Here is a 16591-nt window from a genome sequence, read left to right as displayed (position 1 = left end):
CCATTATTTCTCGCTTTTGACTTTCCATTTACGTTCGCTTTCTCTGTGTGTGTGGGCTTGGGTTTCTATGGTCGGCTTCGGTGTATATAGACTCTAATATCAGTCAATATATTGTTTGAGAGGAATATCGTATGTGTCTTCGCGACGTCCGGATGTCAACGAAAAAGGAAAGGGTAGCCCGAAAATCCTGAACCTCGTTTCGTCCTCGTAGTGAAAACGTTGGCAGCAAATGACAGACATCGCATTGTGGATACGTTGAGTCTTTCCTTAAATAGGGTTAGTCACGGCACGGGATAAACGGGTTCCTGTCACCGAGTTGCCAACGCCCTAGGCTGAGAACAAACTGAACCATATCGACTCCTGGAGGTCTATCCACTGACGGAAATTCTTATACAAGTAGGTAGTCACTATGTGCCTCTGTAAGGACATAGAATAGAGGGCTCTCAACTTTGAGTCGCTCCCGTATAGCACCATCTTTACCCAGTTTCGCCCAACTAGAGTACTAGAGTCTAGAGTCTAGAGTCTTGACCTTCTGGTCTCTGCAAATTGCCTGGAAATTACAGGAGACGGCGCTATAGTTGGTTAGAAGCAGACTGGAACATTGAACCAGGATTAGTGATCGCCGATTTCACTATATGTTCATAGTACAATCCCAACCAAATATAACCTCATCCACAGTGCTATGGGTAGTTTCGGGGTGTGTCCGAGCAATGAGTTTTGCCTCGGCTGGTCAAAAATTCGCGCACAGGTTTATACTCTGACATGTATGGCTCGATCGAAAGGGGTTGAAAAGATGGAGCTTTGACATTGTTGGGCGCTAAGAAAAAGTCCAGCAACAAAAACAGCCGAGGTACTTTTTCCTCCTTTGGTTAGGCTGACCGGCCATGCTATCGTTGCTTTGATATCATCCTGACTGTCTAGTGACAAGTGTTCATCCAGCTTCCTGCACAGCAACACAAAAATTCATAACTGTGTATGTATATGAAGTCACTGCACAAAATGGAGGAGGGGAGTGAAAATTTGTGAAAATAAAGTGGGACTGTGTCATGTTGCTATCGGTATGGTGTACCGTGTAGTACCTTCCCTTGAATATATTTTCTCAATGCATTTAAATAATGAAGAAAAGAGAGATTTGTGCGCGACAGAGTGTTTACTGTGGTTCCTCTCAAGCAGACCCAAATTACTTCTCCCAATAGCAGGCAGGCTTATGTTTAGAAGTTATTGTTTTCCCTTTGTTGTTGGCTGTATATTAGGATCGACTTTAGCGGCCATCAATCTATACCCAACGAGGTTGCGTAAGGTAGGCATTGGAGGCAGTAATAGACATTGTCAAAGTATATGCTTATGAACAAACTCTGTATTAAAAATAGCTTCAATCATCCTCAGATGATCCCAAAGAAAACAATTTTGGAAGGAGCTTTGTCGAAATGCTTTCCTTAGGTACAAGAAGTTGTAGGAAAGTAGGATGAAGAAGAATAGCTCTATGTTTCCAAGATCCTCTCCATGCAAGCCCTTGATGTTCTATTATTTGATGGATTAGTCTTTCTGTGATGTATGGCAATGCCACTCGGAAGACAAACAGTGTCAAACTGCCATAAGTTTAAGCTAATGCCGCGAGGGCTTGTATGAGCTTTGTCGGGTAACAAGAGAGAGAGTATGGATATAATCATCTCTGTGTGATCGTTCGCAGAGTAACTATCCCTGAACTATGGCTATCACTAGGACCATGGGCAGGACAGGGGCACTCCTATTAATGACACTGGCTCTCAGCAAGCGGATGAGATTAGATCCTTGGCAAGGTACTGGGGAAGTATAGATCGACTGACAGTCAGGCTGGGCTAACACAAGTCCCGCATGTCTTGACGCAGCATTAGCAAGGCTGTGCCTGCCAACACGATTCCACCCAAAGTTTATCACTTGTTACCGTGCAACGCGTATAATAGCTCACGCAAGGCTCATCTTACCCTGCCCGTCATGGGCTCTACTTCACTCAAAGGGAAACTTCAATGGAGTGGACGGGTGTGCATAGCCACTGGGGCAGTCTTAGGTGTATTGGTTGTCAATGTAGCTCTTACTATCGCCGGTTCTGCAACTGCATACACCAAGTTTGGTGATTATGGATTCAGCCAGGAAACCCTCTATGAAGGGTCTTGCACAGCATCGAAGAATTGGACGATTGAGCTACACTTATTTAGGAATTTCTTAGTACAATCATTCTAGCCGCCAGCAGCTACTGTATGCAGTGCCTCACAGCCCGACTCGTGACTACATTGACCACGCCCATTCAAACCGTATCTGGCTTAGTATAGATTCGTATAGCATAAAGAATCTATGGTATGCTTCCATATGGCGGTGTATTCTCTGGATGATCCTGCTGCTGACATCCGTCCCGTTTCACACTCTGTACGTGTTTCACTCTACTCTATCTCCCTCTCCCTCTCTTTCTCTCTGATCGGCGATGATCTAGGTATAATTTAGCTGTGTTCTCATCTATAAGCCAGAAAGAACTTGGAGTTATGAATGGCCCTAGCAGATTTTGACTTCAAGAACACATGGACATAAAGGCATGTATGAGCATTATGAGCATGTCTAAAACGTACGATTACGGGTCCCTGCAAAGTCTAGGGACAATCATCCTGCTCTTGAAGGATCTACAAGCAGCTAACCAGTCTATTCTATATGGGGATACGGGGCCAGGAATTAGTTCCTACTTGAGACTTTCCCAAATGGCACGAGTCGTGATTGGACCGCTACCTTGGAGGATGCCAATGTGGAATGTGAACGCTACTCCAACGAATAACACCTTAACCGGGCAGTGTGTATAGTTATGTTTACACTTACACAAGCGATGACGACCGCGACGACTGCGACGACATGCTAAAATTACACCAGTCCCTCAGGGATATGCGCCTACCCACACAATCAGAGGACGCTGACGGTCTTAGGGCGTTTCTAGACAACAAGGAAAACTGGCATAACAGCTCTTGAGCGTCTGATGTGATCTTTCATCTCGGAACGGAGTGTTCTACCCCTACTTTGCCTACAGGTCAATCCCAATATAGGACTACAAATGTTTCGGTCCATACATTCTTAGGCGAAAAGATCGACTCATATTGGGCACTCGCATTTAGCCTCGCGATATGTCTTATGGTGATAATCTGCAATATCATCAAGCTTGCTGCTATGCTACTTTGTATGCAGGATACCAGAAGCGACGTGCTTCTAAATGTCGGTGACGCTATAGCCTCCTTACTCACTCGACCAGATCCTTCGATGAGGAATGAAGGCTTAGTGCCAAAGGAGACCATGTTGCATGACCCGGAGCTCTGGAAGCTTAGACCGAGTTCTCCCTCTTTCAATAGCAGATCAACCCGTCAGAATCCTCTGCTACAGACGACCATATGGTTTCGAGCTGTCAGCCCGCTACAATGGGCATCAGTTATGACTCTCTAAATCTAATGTCTCATCCTTCCAAGCAAATGATCACGCACTAGCCTTGTACATTTTACAGCGGCGCAATCTCCCTTGTGATATTAGGGGCTCTAATCGGGGTCACCCTCCAAACCGCAGGCCACCCGCTGAGCTTTCACTGGCATTTAGGTCTGGGACCCGTACGCAGCGACAACCTACTGATGTATCCCAGTACAGACAATCCACTCTCCTTTCCCAACTCGGCGAACCCAATATCCTACCCAGACTACACGCCAATCCGCAGAGCCCATTATCTATGGCCATCCTCGCGAACACCCCACAGCTATTTCTCTCCATAATATATTTCCTCTACAACGATCTTAAGACATGCATGGTCCTAGCGGCCGAATACAATGACTACAGCAATGAGCGAAAGGCCCTACGCGTCTCCGAACCCCAAGGAGCTCAATGATCAACATACTACCTGAGTCTACCGTATCGATACATCGTCCCACTGCTATTAGCATCTGTCATGCTACACTGGCTCGTCTCACAAAGTTTAGATTACGTACGTGTCGTCTCATACGGCGGATGGGGAAGTGCACGGGCTATGATTAGCACATGTGGCTTCTCAGTTTGTCGCAATGATCATCCTTCTACCTCTTGGGGTCTTAATGCTGTGCGCGGCGGGTGTATTGGGGCTAAGGCGGTTCAAACCCAACATGCCTCTGGCAGGTAGCTGCAGTGCGGCTATTAGTGTCGCGTGCCATCCTTCGGAGAATAATATTGACGTTGTCTTGAAGCTGGTTAAATGGAAATCCTTGTCAAGTGCAAAGATGCGATGAGTGAAGCGATAGGCAATAATCTGCATGAATGCAGCTTTCATCCAGTGGAAGCTGCCTGTTTCCATTGTAGTTTCACCGCTTTGGATGTGATTTCTCCCGGTCCTGATCGAGCTCATATGTGGAGTCGACATTTTGCACTAGCCAAACTGTGTTGCACTTAGAAAGAAGCAAGAAGAGATTTTAGAGACCCGCTAATAATCTGACTGAGACAATGCCTCTGCTATCGTTCTTCATTCAGAATGGTACATCCAAAAGCTGGAGGAGTGTTTCTCCTATTGTTGTTTTAGGTAAGACCGGATCTCAAGTTCAGGTTAGGAGATATATTTGTTGTATAGACTGAGAAGTTTTAGCATAGAATATACGATATAGTTGCGGTTTACACTTTATCTCCTGTATAGATAGAAGCCCGTTTCCCATGGTAACCCTTGTTTCCCTCAAGCACTAACATCATCATTCCTTCTCCTCCGGAAAACTTTTAACTTTAAAAATATGAATGACCAGATAGCCCCAAATCCAGCAAAGGCCCATTCAACAGGTTCATCCGGTATGAGTTTGATAACGAACCCGACCAAGATAGACAGAGCCCCCAAAACAACCGAGTAAGCCCACTGGGTGCCAGTAAGTCTGACAACTGAGAAGACGCGGCCTCCCACAAAGATGATTAGGACTTGGCAGCCCATCATTAAGACAGTGACACATATGAATAGCCAGTTTCGGGATAAACCCTCGAGAAGGTTGATGCTGTTTTCGAGTTGGCGGTTGCTGTGATTGATTAGTATGGAACACGTATGCATTGTAGTCGGGCATCAAGGCAAAACTGGGGGTGGAGTTGGATTGGACAGTGTTGGTTGTGGAAGGTTTGGCATGATATACACTAATCATGGAGTATGGTGAGACGTACTTATACATATTAAAGATCTGCATCCAAACGTATGTATTGAATACCGCAGTTTGAAGACCATCCTTGTCGTCGGGCGTATAGGAGAAGATGCTGCTTCCGGCGAAGTGAAGGACAAGAGTCACCGCTAGCTGATAGATCGATTGCCCTATGATCATCTTCCACATTGGAATTGTGATCAAAGGCGCTGATCTCGGCTCTGGCTTCCGGTCTAATACTTTTCGCGATGGAGGGTCGGTTGCCAGTGCCAGCGCTGCTAACGTGTCTTGGAACAGATTTACCCACATAAGCTGTACAGCAGTAAGAACCGACTGTTCATTGGAGCTGGCGACGGATGAGACGAAAGCGAGGCCGACAGAGGTGAATGTGATGGTTATTTGGAACTGCAGATCATGAAATGGTTAGCAACCCAGCTGTTCTTTAATGGTATACTTAGGTTTACTATTATACATACTTGCAGAAATTTCTTGACGGCATCTGAGACAGCTCGACCCCACATGATTGCCCTCACAATTGAACTGAAGTTGTCATCCATAAGTACAATAGACGAGGCTTCGCGCGCGACTTCAGTTCCGGAGATACCCATAGAAAATCCGACATCAGCTGCTGTCATAGCAGGGGCATCATTTGTTCCATCACCAGTGACAGCAACAGTTCTTCCCATTGCTTTCAGTCTACGAACCAATGTCCTTTTGTCTTCTGGGCTAGATCTTGCCAAGACCTTGAGACGTGGAATGACCTCGAGCTGTTGTGACTCGCCAAGCCGACGAAACTCTCGGCCTTCCATCGCAACATCTTCTGGGTTTGCGAGAATACCACATTCCTCGGCAATGGCTTTTGCTGTCAGTAGGTTATCGCCTGTCACAATACGAACGGTCACACCAGCTTTATGGCAAGACTGCACGGCATCCCGAGCACCGTTTCGGAGAGGGTCTTGGATACCCATGATGCTGAGGAAAGTAAGATCTTGGAGAATGTCCTCTATTCTTATTTCTTCCACTTGATCATCCAGTTGATAAAGGGGAGGCCATACGTCAAAGTCACGGAACAACACAATAATTGTTCTCCAAGACTTTGAGGCATAATCGGCGATTATCTGACGTAGACCCTGGGCCATATCTGCATTGATCGGTCGTGTAGAGAGCCCTTTGCTTGGGTCCTCAATTGCTTCGATACACTTGTCGAGCAGTACCTCTGGGGCTCCTTTCACATAGGCGCGATACCTGCCATTCTCCAGTTGAGCGACTGTGACCATACACTGGCGAGCATTTTCGAACGGAAAAACTTCTACAATTTTCGCATTTGAGCGCTCAACATCAAGTTGACTCATTCCTAAATGATCTCGAGCAAATGTTAAGAGGGCAGCTTCTGTTTTAGACCCTACATATGACGTGGTACCTTCGTCGGTGCTCTCAAATGCGGTGGAGTTGAGTGAAATGGATTGCCTGAGAAGCGATCTTGAGTCAGGCGCAAGACACCGAGTGCAGTCGCTGGTCGTTGGGCTGGTGGACGGATCAGCAAGATCGTTATCCACCTGTTGTGGATCAACGAACTTGCCGGCAGTGCCAATCACTCCGGCGACGACTGTCATTTTGTTCTGGGTCAGAGTCCCGGTCTTGTCCGAGCATATGTCTGTCGCATTGCCCATGGTTTCGCAGGCCCTCAACATGCGAACTAGGTTATGGTCCTTGAGCATCCTTGTGGTTGCAAAAGCTAGTGCGAGGGTCACTGTCAGTGGGAGACCCTCCGGCACTGCGATCACCACGACCGTCAGCGAGATAATAAAAAGGTCTAGAAACTGTTGGCCCTTTTCTGCTGGCGTTAGACTACTGTGAGGAAGGCTAGCGAGGAATTTGATAAAAAGGATGATAAATAACACAAGAGCTGCAAGTCCACCGAAGTTTGCGATGTACTTCGCCAATACATTGAGCCGGGTTTGCAAGGGTGTAAATCCAGGATTGTCATTCAGCGTGAGAAGAATCTTGCCATAACTGGAATTGGTGCCAGTCGCAATCACCAAGTACGACCCGACCCCTTCAGCTATACTGGACCCGGATATTATGAAGGGGTCCAAGCTTTGAGTATCACCGTTCCTTCGAATCGCATCGAGAACTTCATCCCCAGCATGTTTACGTAGGAGGTCGGATTCACCGGTAGCGGACGCCTCATCGCATCTGACATGGTATCCCTGGATTAGAACCCCATCCGCCGGGATTACATCCCCAGGTTCCACATGGACAACATCTCCCACAACTAGGTCAGAGATCAGGACTTCACGTGCGTGACCGGATCGAACGACGGTCACGTTGCGATCTAGCTTCTTCTTGTTTAATTTTTGAAACTTGATTTGTTTCTGAAAATCATTCGCGGCACCGACAAGAACAATGACGATGATAGCGACAAGGATCGAGACCCCTTCCACCCATTCAACGGGCGGATTGCGAGCGGAGTGCTTGGTCGCGAGTGCCTGGTATAGACCGAGCGCCAAAGAGACAATTGCCGCTCCGGTTAAGAAGAACAGAACATGGTCATTGTATGCCATCCACATGAGCTGGAAAATGCTCGGCTGTTTCTTCACTGGAAGATGATTATTCCCGAATGCCTTGGTCCTGTCCGTGAAGTAGCCATTCTGTTGTCCTGTTGCAACCTCCGTTGACTCGGTAAAGTCTCCAATCGTTGATTCATCGACACTTAGCCCACTGTTTCGATCAGTTCGCAGCGCTTTCTCCAACCCGGCAAGACCGCCTAACGCATGGAAAGTCTCTATGCTTCTAGACTCTATGAGTTCGCTGAGCTGCTCTGCCGTAAGATCGAAGGTATTTCTGGGGCGATCGATGATCGTAGGGTCGGCCGTATTGGCATCTGGTTGGTCGTTCAAGGGTTTCTAACTCCGTTAATGCGAATTCACTAATCTGCGTTCACTGGGAAAGATGGTGCGCCTACCATGATCAAAGATTGACTGGGTCAAATGCCAGTGCGGATTTCGGGTTTGTTATCAGTATCGGAAGTAATCATCCCTGAACTTACCCTGAACGATTGTCTAGACCTTGTAGACTGGGGAGGCCATGGTCGGTTGGGGAAACATTATGCTAAACTGCCTGAAGTTCTCGGGATTATTCTATGACAGAGAAAAGTAAAAGAACGCTAGGACAAGGAGAATATAAGTTACGGAGCGAAAGAGAAGCGTCCATCGTGACAGGAATCGAAGACTCGTTTTCCAAGGGGGAATTCCGGCAGCCACGAAACGGTTTGACTTCATCTAATTTACTTTTCCACGTATTTTATTCGCGTATTGAAATTTCCCCCCCACTCGAATTACGGCGGCCTGATAAGGCTGAGGCACGAACCATGGGTCTATTGTTTACTCTTGCTGTATACATCTATCGAATATATATCAAGCAAACGCCATGTGAAGATCCCGGATAATTCAGTTATACATTTTTGGTTTACTCCTCTCACGCAATTCAGGCAATTGCAAGATGATCGGTCACATCCGGATGGACGTAGAATGCGATCGCGATGATCAAATACCTGGGTACCGACGGTCGGGTTAGACAGGCGATGGTCCCCAAAAGAAGCAAGGAGGAAAATGACTTACGTCCCGATCAGTAATAACCCTTCAAAGTAGTTCGATTTCCCCTCTCGAGTCAAGCAGTTCATCACCACCACAGCAAGGGAGAAGCAAGCGGTTTCGAAAGTATTAAACCGCAGAGACATTGGCTGCCCGAGAAACCACCCACAAATCACCAGGAACGGAGTCACAAAGAGCGCAATCTGAAGCGTGCTTCCAACAATCACCCCAATGGCGAGATCTAACTTGTCGCCCATTGCGGCATTCACTGTGATGGCAAATTCGCCCGCATTGCCGACAATGGGGACGACAATCATCCCCAAGAAAGCCCGACTGACGCCGTATACCTCCACAAACCCGTCCACGCCCTCCACCAAGTAATCGGAGCAGACGGTGACTCCAAGGGTTGCAAGGATCAGAATGATGCTAGCGGGGAGAGGTTCTAATTCGCGCTTTTCGTCCGATTCCTCCTCGGTGCTCGCGAAAAGATGAGCGTGGCTTTTCAGTTGAAAATAAAGATAGACCAAGTAAAACATGAGTAGGAAAATCGCAGTGATATGGGATAGGGTGAGGATGTAATCGTCTCCCTCAGGCAGCTCGGAGAGAGTAGTCGAGTATAAAGCGGAAGGGATGATGAGGGAGGTCGAGGCAACGATCATCAAAGACGACATGATCTGAGTGACATCGACGTTGAAGGATAGCGTCTCTTTGCCATATCCTCCACCCAGGAAGCAGCATCCGAGAACCTGTACGAAACCAGAGTAAGTGGATCAAGGAAAACCTCAGTCCAAAACTATGTCTCTTACCAGAAGAGTTCCGGAAAGAATACTGCCAACCATACTCGATTGAACAATGTTGATCTCCCCTTGAGTTACAGCCGTAATTCCCACCTACAGAATTGTCCGGTGTGGTTAGCGACCGGGGCCAAACGTCGAGCAACGGGAAAGAGAGTTGAGTTGGGCTTACTATCATCTCTACCGCATTTCCAAAGGTCGCATTAATCAGTCCCCCCACGGTCTGTCCCACACTTTTGGATAATTCTTCAGTCGCAAAGGAGAGCAAGGAAGCTAGGGGAAAGATGGCTAAGAAATTCAATAAGAACACAGCTGATGGTTCCCATCCTCGAGCACCGGCGAAAATGCCCAGGAAGACAAACACCAGCATCACATTTGCATAGCTCGAGAAAAGAGTAACCTGGACGGCATGCCAGGCATTTCTCTGGGCAGCACCAGCCATGATTGAGGGCGTGGTTGAGGAGGAAGAAAGTCCACAAGAGGGGATGGGGGTATGGACTATCAGTTGATAGCCAGACAACGATAATACCATGGGGAGTGTCTCATACCTTACTTGGTACGTTCTTGTCAATACCGTATATTACAGCTGCGGGGAACCTTGATTGGTAGAAATGTGGATGCCTAGCGATGAAGCTTCACGCTTCGGCCCTGCAGAGTGGGGACGGGATGGACAAGGCAACCAGTGAGAAAATGACACTCTGGCCCTGTAGGGCTGAACGGCCCGTAAACTTTCCAAACAGGAACCGTACCAGTGTTTCTATTTGAGGCTCACCGTATTTCTAGTTTCCCTCTGGCGTACATCCATATGTTCGGTCCTAATGACCGCCACCACAGTCATCCAGCAGATCCAAAAGTAATACTCGCGGTTTTTCTAGACTCCATTCACTGTCAGCGAAGGTGACAACATGCAATCGGTCAGGCACAGACACCAGCAGCTACCTCCCTTAGATAGCATGTCTGCTGTATCGCCGAATAATTCCCTTCTCTCCCCCATCCCTAGTACACCTTTGAGAGTGGCCCGCCAACAATGGCGTCCTTTCCACCGAGCGATCGTCAAAATTGGCAGTCATCAGTGTGTGAAAGCAATGCTGGCTACAGTCCCTATTGGAATCATCACAGCGATCCTGGGCGGACCATCTCAAGTGGTGTTTATCCTGAATCTTACGGCATTGATACCACTCACCACCCTGCTTACAATATCCATTGCCGATTTGTCTATGGAGACTGGGCGCGTGGTCGATGAAATGCTCAAAGCGACCGTTGGTAATGCAATTGAACTGATCCTGGGAGTTGTGGCCATGAACAGTGGACACTTGCGCATGATTCATTCGACCCTGATAGGAAGCATGCTCTGCTACATGCTTTTGGTAAGTCGTGCATCACTCGTCTGATAGCAAAGATATCATTACTAAGAAGCTCTAGGTGCCAGGGAGCTGCTTCTGTCTCACCGGTTACGATAAAGATCATCTCCATTTTGACCGCACCCTGATCAGCATTATGTCGTCGCTCATGATAGCCGTGTGCATGTCCCTTTTGATTCCAACGATTATGGTTACGTTTCCCTCTTTGGACACCACTTCTCCCCAGGCTTCCGTGACTCGGCTCGAGATTGTCTTTGTTTCACGTGCAGCAGCAATCGTACTTTTGGTTTTGTTTGGGGTGTTCCTTCTCTTCCAACTGAAGAGTCATGCGTCAATCTTTGACCTTGCCGAAGCATCTAGCGAAGGCCCTCCAGGTAGCCACTGTCTGAACGATCGTGGCATCGCGCAGGATCGGCCAGCAAGAATTTTCGCACCACGAAGCGCTTTGATTGCTCTTGTGACGGGAATCTCCTGCCTGATCATGTGCATTTTATGTATTGTTAAGAGTGCCGATAGAGTTGCACAACAGCTTGGCCTTAGCTCAGCCTTTCCCACCCTGGTGCTGGTTCCACTTATTGGCAACTCCGCGAGATATGTTTCCATTGTCATGGTCTCACGCCAGGGCCATGCGGAGTCCGCAGTGCGGGCCATCATCAACAGCATACTGCGTATTACTCTCCTTGTTATCCCCGTTCTGATCATCTTAGGCTGGGTCTTAAACCTGCCCATCACTCTGCAGATGGACACGTTTGAAGCGACCATGTTGTTTTTGGCTTCGATGGTGTTGATTCATGTGATTCAGAATGGGAAGAGTAATTATTTCGAAGGACTAATGCTTGTGGGAACGTGAGTCAGCGCTCCATCTTATCTACTTTACGAATTGCTAACCACCGCTTCTCTCCTCTAGATATATCATATCTGTTGCTGCTTTCTATATGCGTCCTGGAACAACCGACACCACAAAACCCACGCCTTAATTGAGGGCCTGCCATATACAACACGGACATGTAAAGGGGCACTGTGATATATAGTTCATGTCTTGACATTTACTGATAAGTCAGCGCAATACTGCGATGTTTCCATGAAGTAGCAATTCCATCTCCTCAGCGGACCCAGAAGGCAAGCGCGATTATCGCGTATCTAAGCCAATATATCAGTCACAAGCTATAGATAAGCTAAGAAGAACAGAACGGGAAAAGACGTACAGCCCAATCAGCAGACTCCCATGAAGATACGTATACTTAGCGTCCTTCAAAACTTGGTTCACAACCAGAATAGCGAAGAACAGGACCAACGTATGGAACGTCTCAAAAAAGAGCGTCATTGGCACCCCAATCAGCCATCCAAACATGACCAGGAACGGAATGGCAAAGAGTCCGATCTGCAAGATACTGCTGACAATGACGCTAATGGCAAAGTTTACATCACCGCCCCCGAACGAAGCGGCGATCACTGCCACACCTTCGGGGCAATTACTAGTGATGGGAATGAGAATAGTTGCAATAAAAGTTTTCGAAATTCGGGTCGCGGCCGATGTAGCGGGGACACTGGCAAGGAAGAAGTGGGAGCAGATAACGATTGAGATGCTTGCAGCGACAAGGGTGAGGATAGTTTTCCACAGGACCAGACTCTCCTTATTTTCACCTTGATCACCTTCGTCTTCTCGCGGAGTGTTCGGTTCTTGTTGAAATAGGTGTGCGTGCGTGCCTAATTGAAAGTAGAGATATCCGATATATAGCACCAGGAGCACAGTGGAAGTTCCACGGGAGAAGCTAAGGACTTGATCTTCCAAGTCCACCGAGGTAAAGGTTGCATATAAAACGGAGGGTAGAATCAACCCCACGGCCGTGACAACCATCAAGGAGGACAAGGAACCCGTCTGGGCCATATTGAAATATAGTATGTGCTTGTTGTATGAGGCTGATATCAGACAGCCGCCCATAATCTATACCATATTTGTTAGTCACATAGTCTGCCGACAACATTGGAACTTCCGAAAAGACCTAGAAAGAAAAGAAAATTGCAAGTACCAACCAAAAGAATATCTGACAAAATGCTCCCAATCATAACTGACTGAGCAAAATAAGTGTCTCCGCTGGCAACGGCCAGAATCCCAGTCTACAAATAGGAGGGTCAGTCAGCATGGGGCTACTCATTCGTGTTACCGTAATAGGCAAACAGAAAATCGCAGAGGAACAGGGACGGAAACACACGCTCAACTCGACCGCATTGCCAAAGGTCGCATTAATCAGTCCCCCGACCAAATCACCAAAATAATCGGATAATGTGTCCGAAGCGTCTGACACAACAGCGGAAAGCGGTAGAATCGCCAGAAAGTTGAAGACGGAAACAAGCACCGAGTTCCAGTTGAGAAGCGCTGCGATAACCCCGAGGGGAAGAAATAACAGCAGGCTGTGCACTGTGATCATAGCGTATTTCACCGTTGTTAGTGGCATGCGAATGGTGTTGTAATGCGGAGTGCTGGGTATGTGGTGATGGATGTCTAAGATGCTCTTCTTCGATATTTAATTGCCCTGCTGCAAATCATAGGTTGGGCTCTGGTAGTGTGTTCGATGATATGAGAAACAATGATATCGGGGGGGGTGAGGGAAAGAGTTGGTCTGGAAGGATAAATACACTGGGGTTTTCGATATGGTAATTACGATACCGTACATCAACAGGGGCTGTATTGAATTGATATAACAATTCGGCCCTTATCCATGATACTATTTCCGTATGTTTAGGCAGATTCCTCTGTGGGAGAGTTTGTGGATTTTATACATACATCTACGATAAGAAATCCGTCTCACCCCTTGGTATTCTCTATAAAGCAGCGTATAGAAGCTATACCCATCGTCTACCATATGTATACATCTTACCGCCGTTGATTAAATTCGGCTACAGCTTGGCCCTTCGCTGCATTACCTTCGGCATCTGAATAGCTTCGAACCAATCTTCGCCATGCGCAAGATGATCACGCTGAGTCATTAACGATCGTCTCTTGTTCCATGCAAGCTCCGACTCCCTGTACTTTCCCATCTCCTGGACCAGCCAGGCTGCACAACAGCTGGCCGTCTGATTTACGTCCTCGAATGGGAAAAGATGGCCACGCTCGGGTAGGAGAATTTCTTTGACCTGACCATGGGAGATACCACCACTACCCCCGACCCCCACACCGCAGGCCTTCATGGCCTCGCGGAGGTTGTCAATGCCAAGAAATGTTTTCGCTCCTAGAATCCAGAGCACAGGGGGCCTCAAATGGTGAATCTTTGAGAACGTGCTGCGAGGTTCAGGGCGATAGACAGGTCTGTTAACGTAAATATGATCCATATCCGGATGAACAGAGCGATCAATCTGAGTTTTCTCGTCTGCCGTGTGAGCCGAGAAATTAGAACGGTATAGACCTGCTACTTCCTGGTACTTAGTTGTGGTGAGAGTGACCGGCGGCTCAGAACGATCTGCGCCCTCTGGAATGGTGGGATACAGTGCAGTGGGGAGGTCACGGAAGCCGAACTTGACCATCAGGTCGAAGCAGCGACGGTCCCAGTGCCGCCATGTCTTTGCATGAGCTGATGCCGCAGCTTTTCTGTTTGGCCAAATGTCGGGCCGCCAAAGAGCATAGTTAACGGCGCCGGGCGGGTCAATACCGATGCCCCGACTCACCCCTTTCGGCATAATGGTGGGATCGAGGAAGACAAGGGTCGTAAACAGGCGCGGGTGCATGAGTGCAAGGTTGGCTCTGAGCAGTAATACTGACTTTTAGCTACTATGATCATTATAAGATGAAAGAAGGAGTCCATACAGGATATTCCCCCCAAAACTATGACCGATTCCAACAAGAGGCCGTGGCATCTGGTCGCGGAAGTGATTGATCATCAGAAGTAAATCGCGGGCAGAATCTATCCACGAATCTAGACATGGAACTTAGTACGGCTGTGGGGCTTCAAGTGATGAACGACTTACAGTCAAGGCTGATCTTATCTTCATTGAGTACACCACTCATGCCCATGCTTGGGGCATCTGCTATCCATATGCTACGAATATGGACACCATTTTGTTTTAACCGGTGATAGATTTCATCCCAGAGGGGCTCATAGAGTTCCTGTTTGTGATATTTTTATTAGGGAACATGCTCTTAGCTCGTGCGGTTAACAATATTTAGCCAGGTTCAAGGCCACGGGGCTCGGGCTCCTCCATCACTATAATTCTATAGGGTCATTCATACCTTGGGGTAACCACAAGCATGAGTCGCGATCACAGTAATGGCATCGGTAGAGATGGTATGACCTTGGTCCAGCGGCGTGTATTGTTTGACATGCAAGGACAGGACCTCTTCCTGACTTCTAACAGTGCTTCCGGGATATTCCCGGATATGGCCTGCCGGCGCAGTATGTTCCGTGACTTTGAAGATATCCGTGGACATTATGAAGCCTTATGGATCTGTGAATATTCGCCAAGGTACAATAAGGTATGAGATGGAAGGATCTCAAAAGGTTCCCAACAGCTGCTTCTTCTCCGCTCCGTAGTTGCGCTGACAGTGAGATGACCGATCACATTTAAAGGCGGTTCAGGAATCATAGGGATCCACCCACACAGCCGCACACACCGCTATGTTTGAATTATGTTGCGTCGGTACTTTACCAAGGACATGATATGTGCGTATTAAGATGTGATATTAAACATGTGCCGCATAGTTAAGTTCCTTTCTGCTCAATTTTCCCCATCAAGGCTGAATCGATCTTGAAATGTAGCACATTTCCATATGAAGATCATTTTGCATATCTGAGTTCAGGATAAACCTGGAAGGCTTGCCACTAGAAGTGTCTATCCCGGAGATATTTCATTCCAGCTATGCAAGGGATATGATTTCGTTGCCTTGGCTTCGGTCAAGATTGCGCGAGACCCAGTTAACAAGGAGGCAGGAAGCCGCTATAGTCGTGTCTGGATTCAATGATAGAGATAATGAGAATATGTCACTTCTGAAATTAATAAGCTGTTACCGTTTGTAGGAGGACAGTAGACATAGATTGATCAGATAATGTCGATGTGATGTTATTCATTTCAAGGAGTATATCCAAGCATTCCGAAGAGAGGTCCCGTGATCAACGACCGCTCTGTGCTGACTAAAGCTGATGCTGGCCAATTCAGGACTAGTCGCTTCTTGTCACCATGATTCGCTCCTTTACTCTTTGTCTTCAAATATGCTTGGTAATGGTGCCAAATGTCAAACTTTTACCTACTTACGGCAAAACACCTGGAAGCTCTCAATTTGCAGTACGGGAATTCTTTCAAACACATGATTAACATTGGTCGAATCGCCAAATCTCCAATATTCCAAATTACGGTGCGGAGTAGACCGCTACTACAGCCTTGGGGGAACAGACAGAACCATCGGCCGGGGACAGCCACTACCGCCAGATTATCCTATTCAATTTGCTTTTGTTCTAATGAATTCTAGAACTATATTTCATGCTTTGAGAAGGAGGGTTTCACGGTTGCACCATGTCTCTCACCCCACGCTAATCTTTCAAAGGCACAAAGGTACAGGACGAAGATCAAAAGACACCTATGGTCTATCATGCAATAGCTAACAATTCTGGTAGTGTAACATTATAATGGCACTGTGGTACAATCAGGAACAGGTCCTCGGCCTTCATTAATCTCCCGGCCATTCAATTAAGATTAATCACCACTGCCAAGCACAACTAAAG

General features: G+C 47.4%; 4 protein-coding genes across 4 annotated transcripts; 1 reads left to right on the top strand and 3 right to left on the bottom strand.

Moving 5' to 3' along the window:
• Positions 1–4690: 4690 nt before the first annotated feature.
• ABOM_010532 (plasma membrane calcium-transporting ATPase) lies at positions 4691–9961 on the bottom strand (the record flags this gene model as incomplete). Its single annotated transcript, XM_022537660.1, has 7 exons — positions 4691–5018; positions 5164–5537; positions 5609–8038; positions 8646–8685; positions 8753–9471; positions 9532–9615; positions 9692–9961. The coding sequence occupies 7 exons, from the start codon at positions 9959–9961 to the stop codon at positions 4691–4693; spliced, it is 4245 nt and encodes a 1414-aa protein (XP_022384520.1).
• A 463-nt stretch (positions 9962–10424) lies between these two features.
• ABOM_010531 (vacuolar calcium ion transporter) lies at positions 10425–11857 on the top strand (the record flags this gene model as incomplete). The annotated part of the gene is made up of 3 exons (XM_022537659.1): positions 10425–10886; positions 10942–11726; positions 11788–11857. The coding sequence occupies 3 exons, from the start codon at positions 10425–10427 to the stop codon at positions 11855–11857; spliced, it is 1317 nt and encodes a 438-aa protein (XP_022384523.1).
• Positions 11858–11983: 126 nt separating this feature from the next.
• ABOM_010530 (vacuolar calcium ion transporter) lies at positions 11984–13309 on the bottom strand (the record flags this gene model as incomplete). Its single annotated transcript, XM_022537658.1, has 4 exons — positions 11984–12020; positions 12086–12825; positions 12915–12998; positions 13094–13309. 4 exons carry the CDS (start codon positions 13307–13309, stop codon positions 11984–11986), a joined length of 1077 nt encoding a protein of 358 aa, XP_022384522.1.
• A 469-nt stretch (positions 13310–13778) lies between these two features.
• ABOM_010529 (alpha/beta hydrolase) lies at positions 13779–15303 on the bottom strand (the record flags this gene model as incomplete). The annotated part of the gene is made up of 4 exons (XM_022537657.1): positions 13779–14619; positions 14683–14791; positions 14844–14982; positions 15106–15303. The coding sequence occupies 4 exons, from the start codon at positions 15301–15303 to the stop codon at positions 13779–13781; spliced, it is 1287 nt and encodes a 428-aa protein (XP_022384537.1).
• Between the last annotated feature and the right edge of the window lie 1288 nt (positions 15304–16591).

This window comes from Aspergillus bombycis (assembly GCF_001792695.1).
Source record: "Aspergillus bombycis strain NRRL26010 chromosome Unknown contig00130, whole genome shotgun sequence".
Lineage (NCBI taxonomy): Eukaryota > Fungi > Ascomycota > Eurotiomycetes > Eurotiales > Aspergillaceae > Aspergillus > Aspergillus bombycis.
This window is presented reverse-complemented; position numbering and strand designations above follow the sequence as displayed.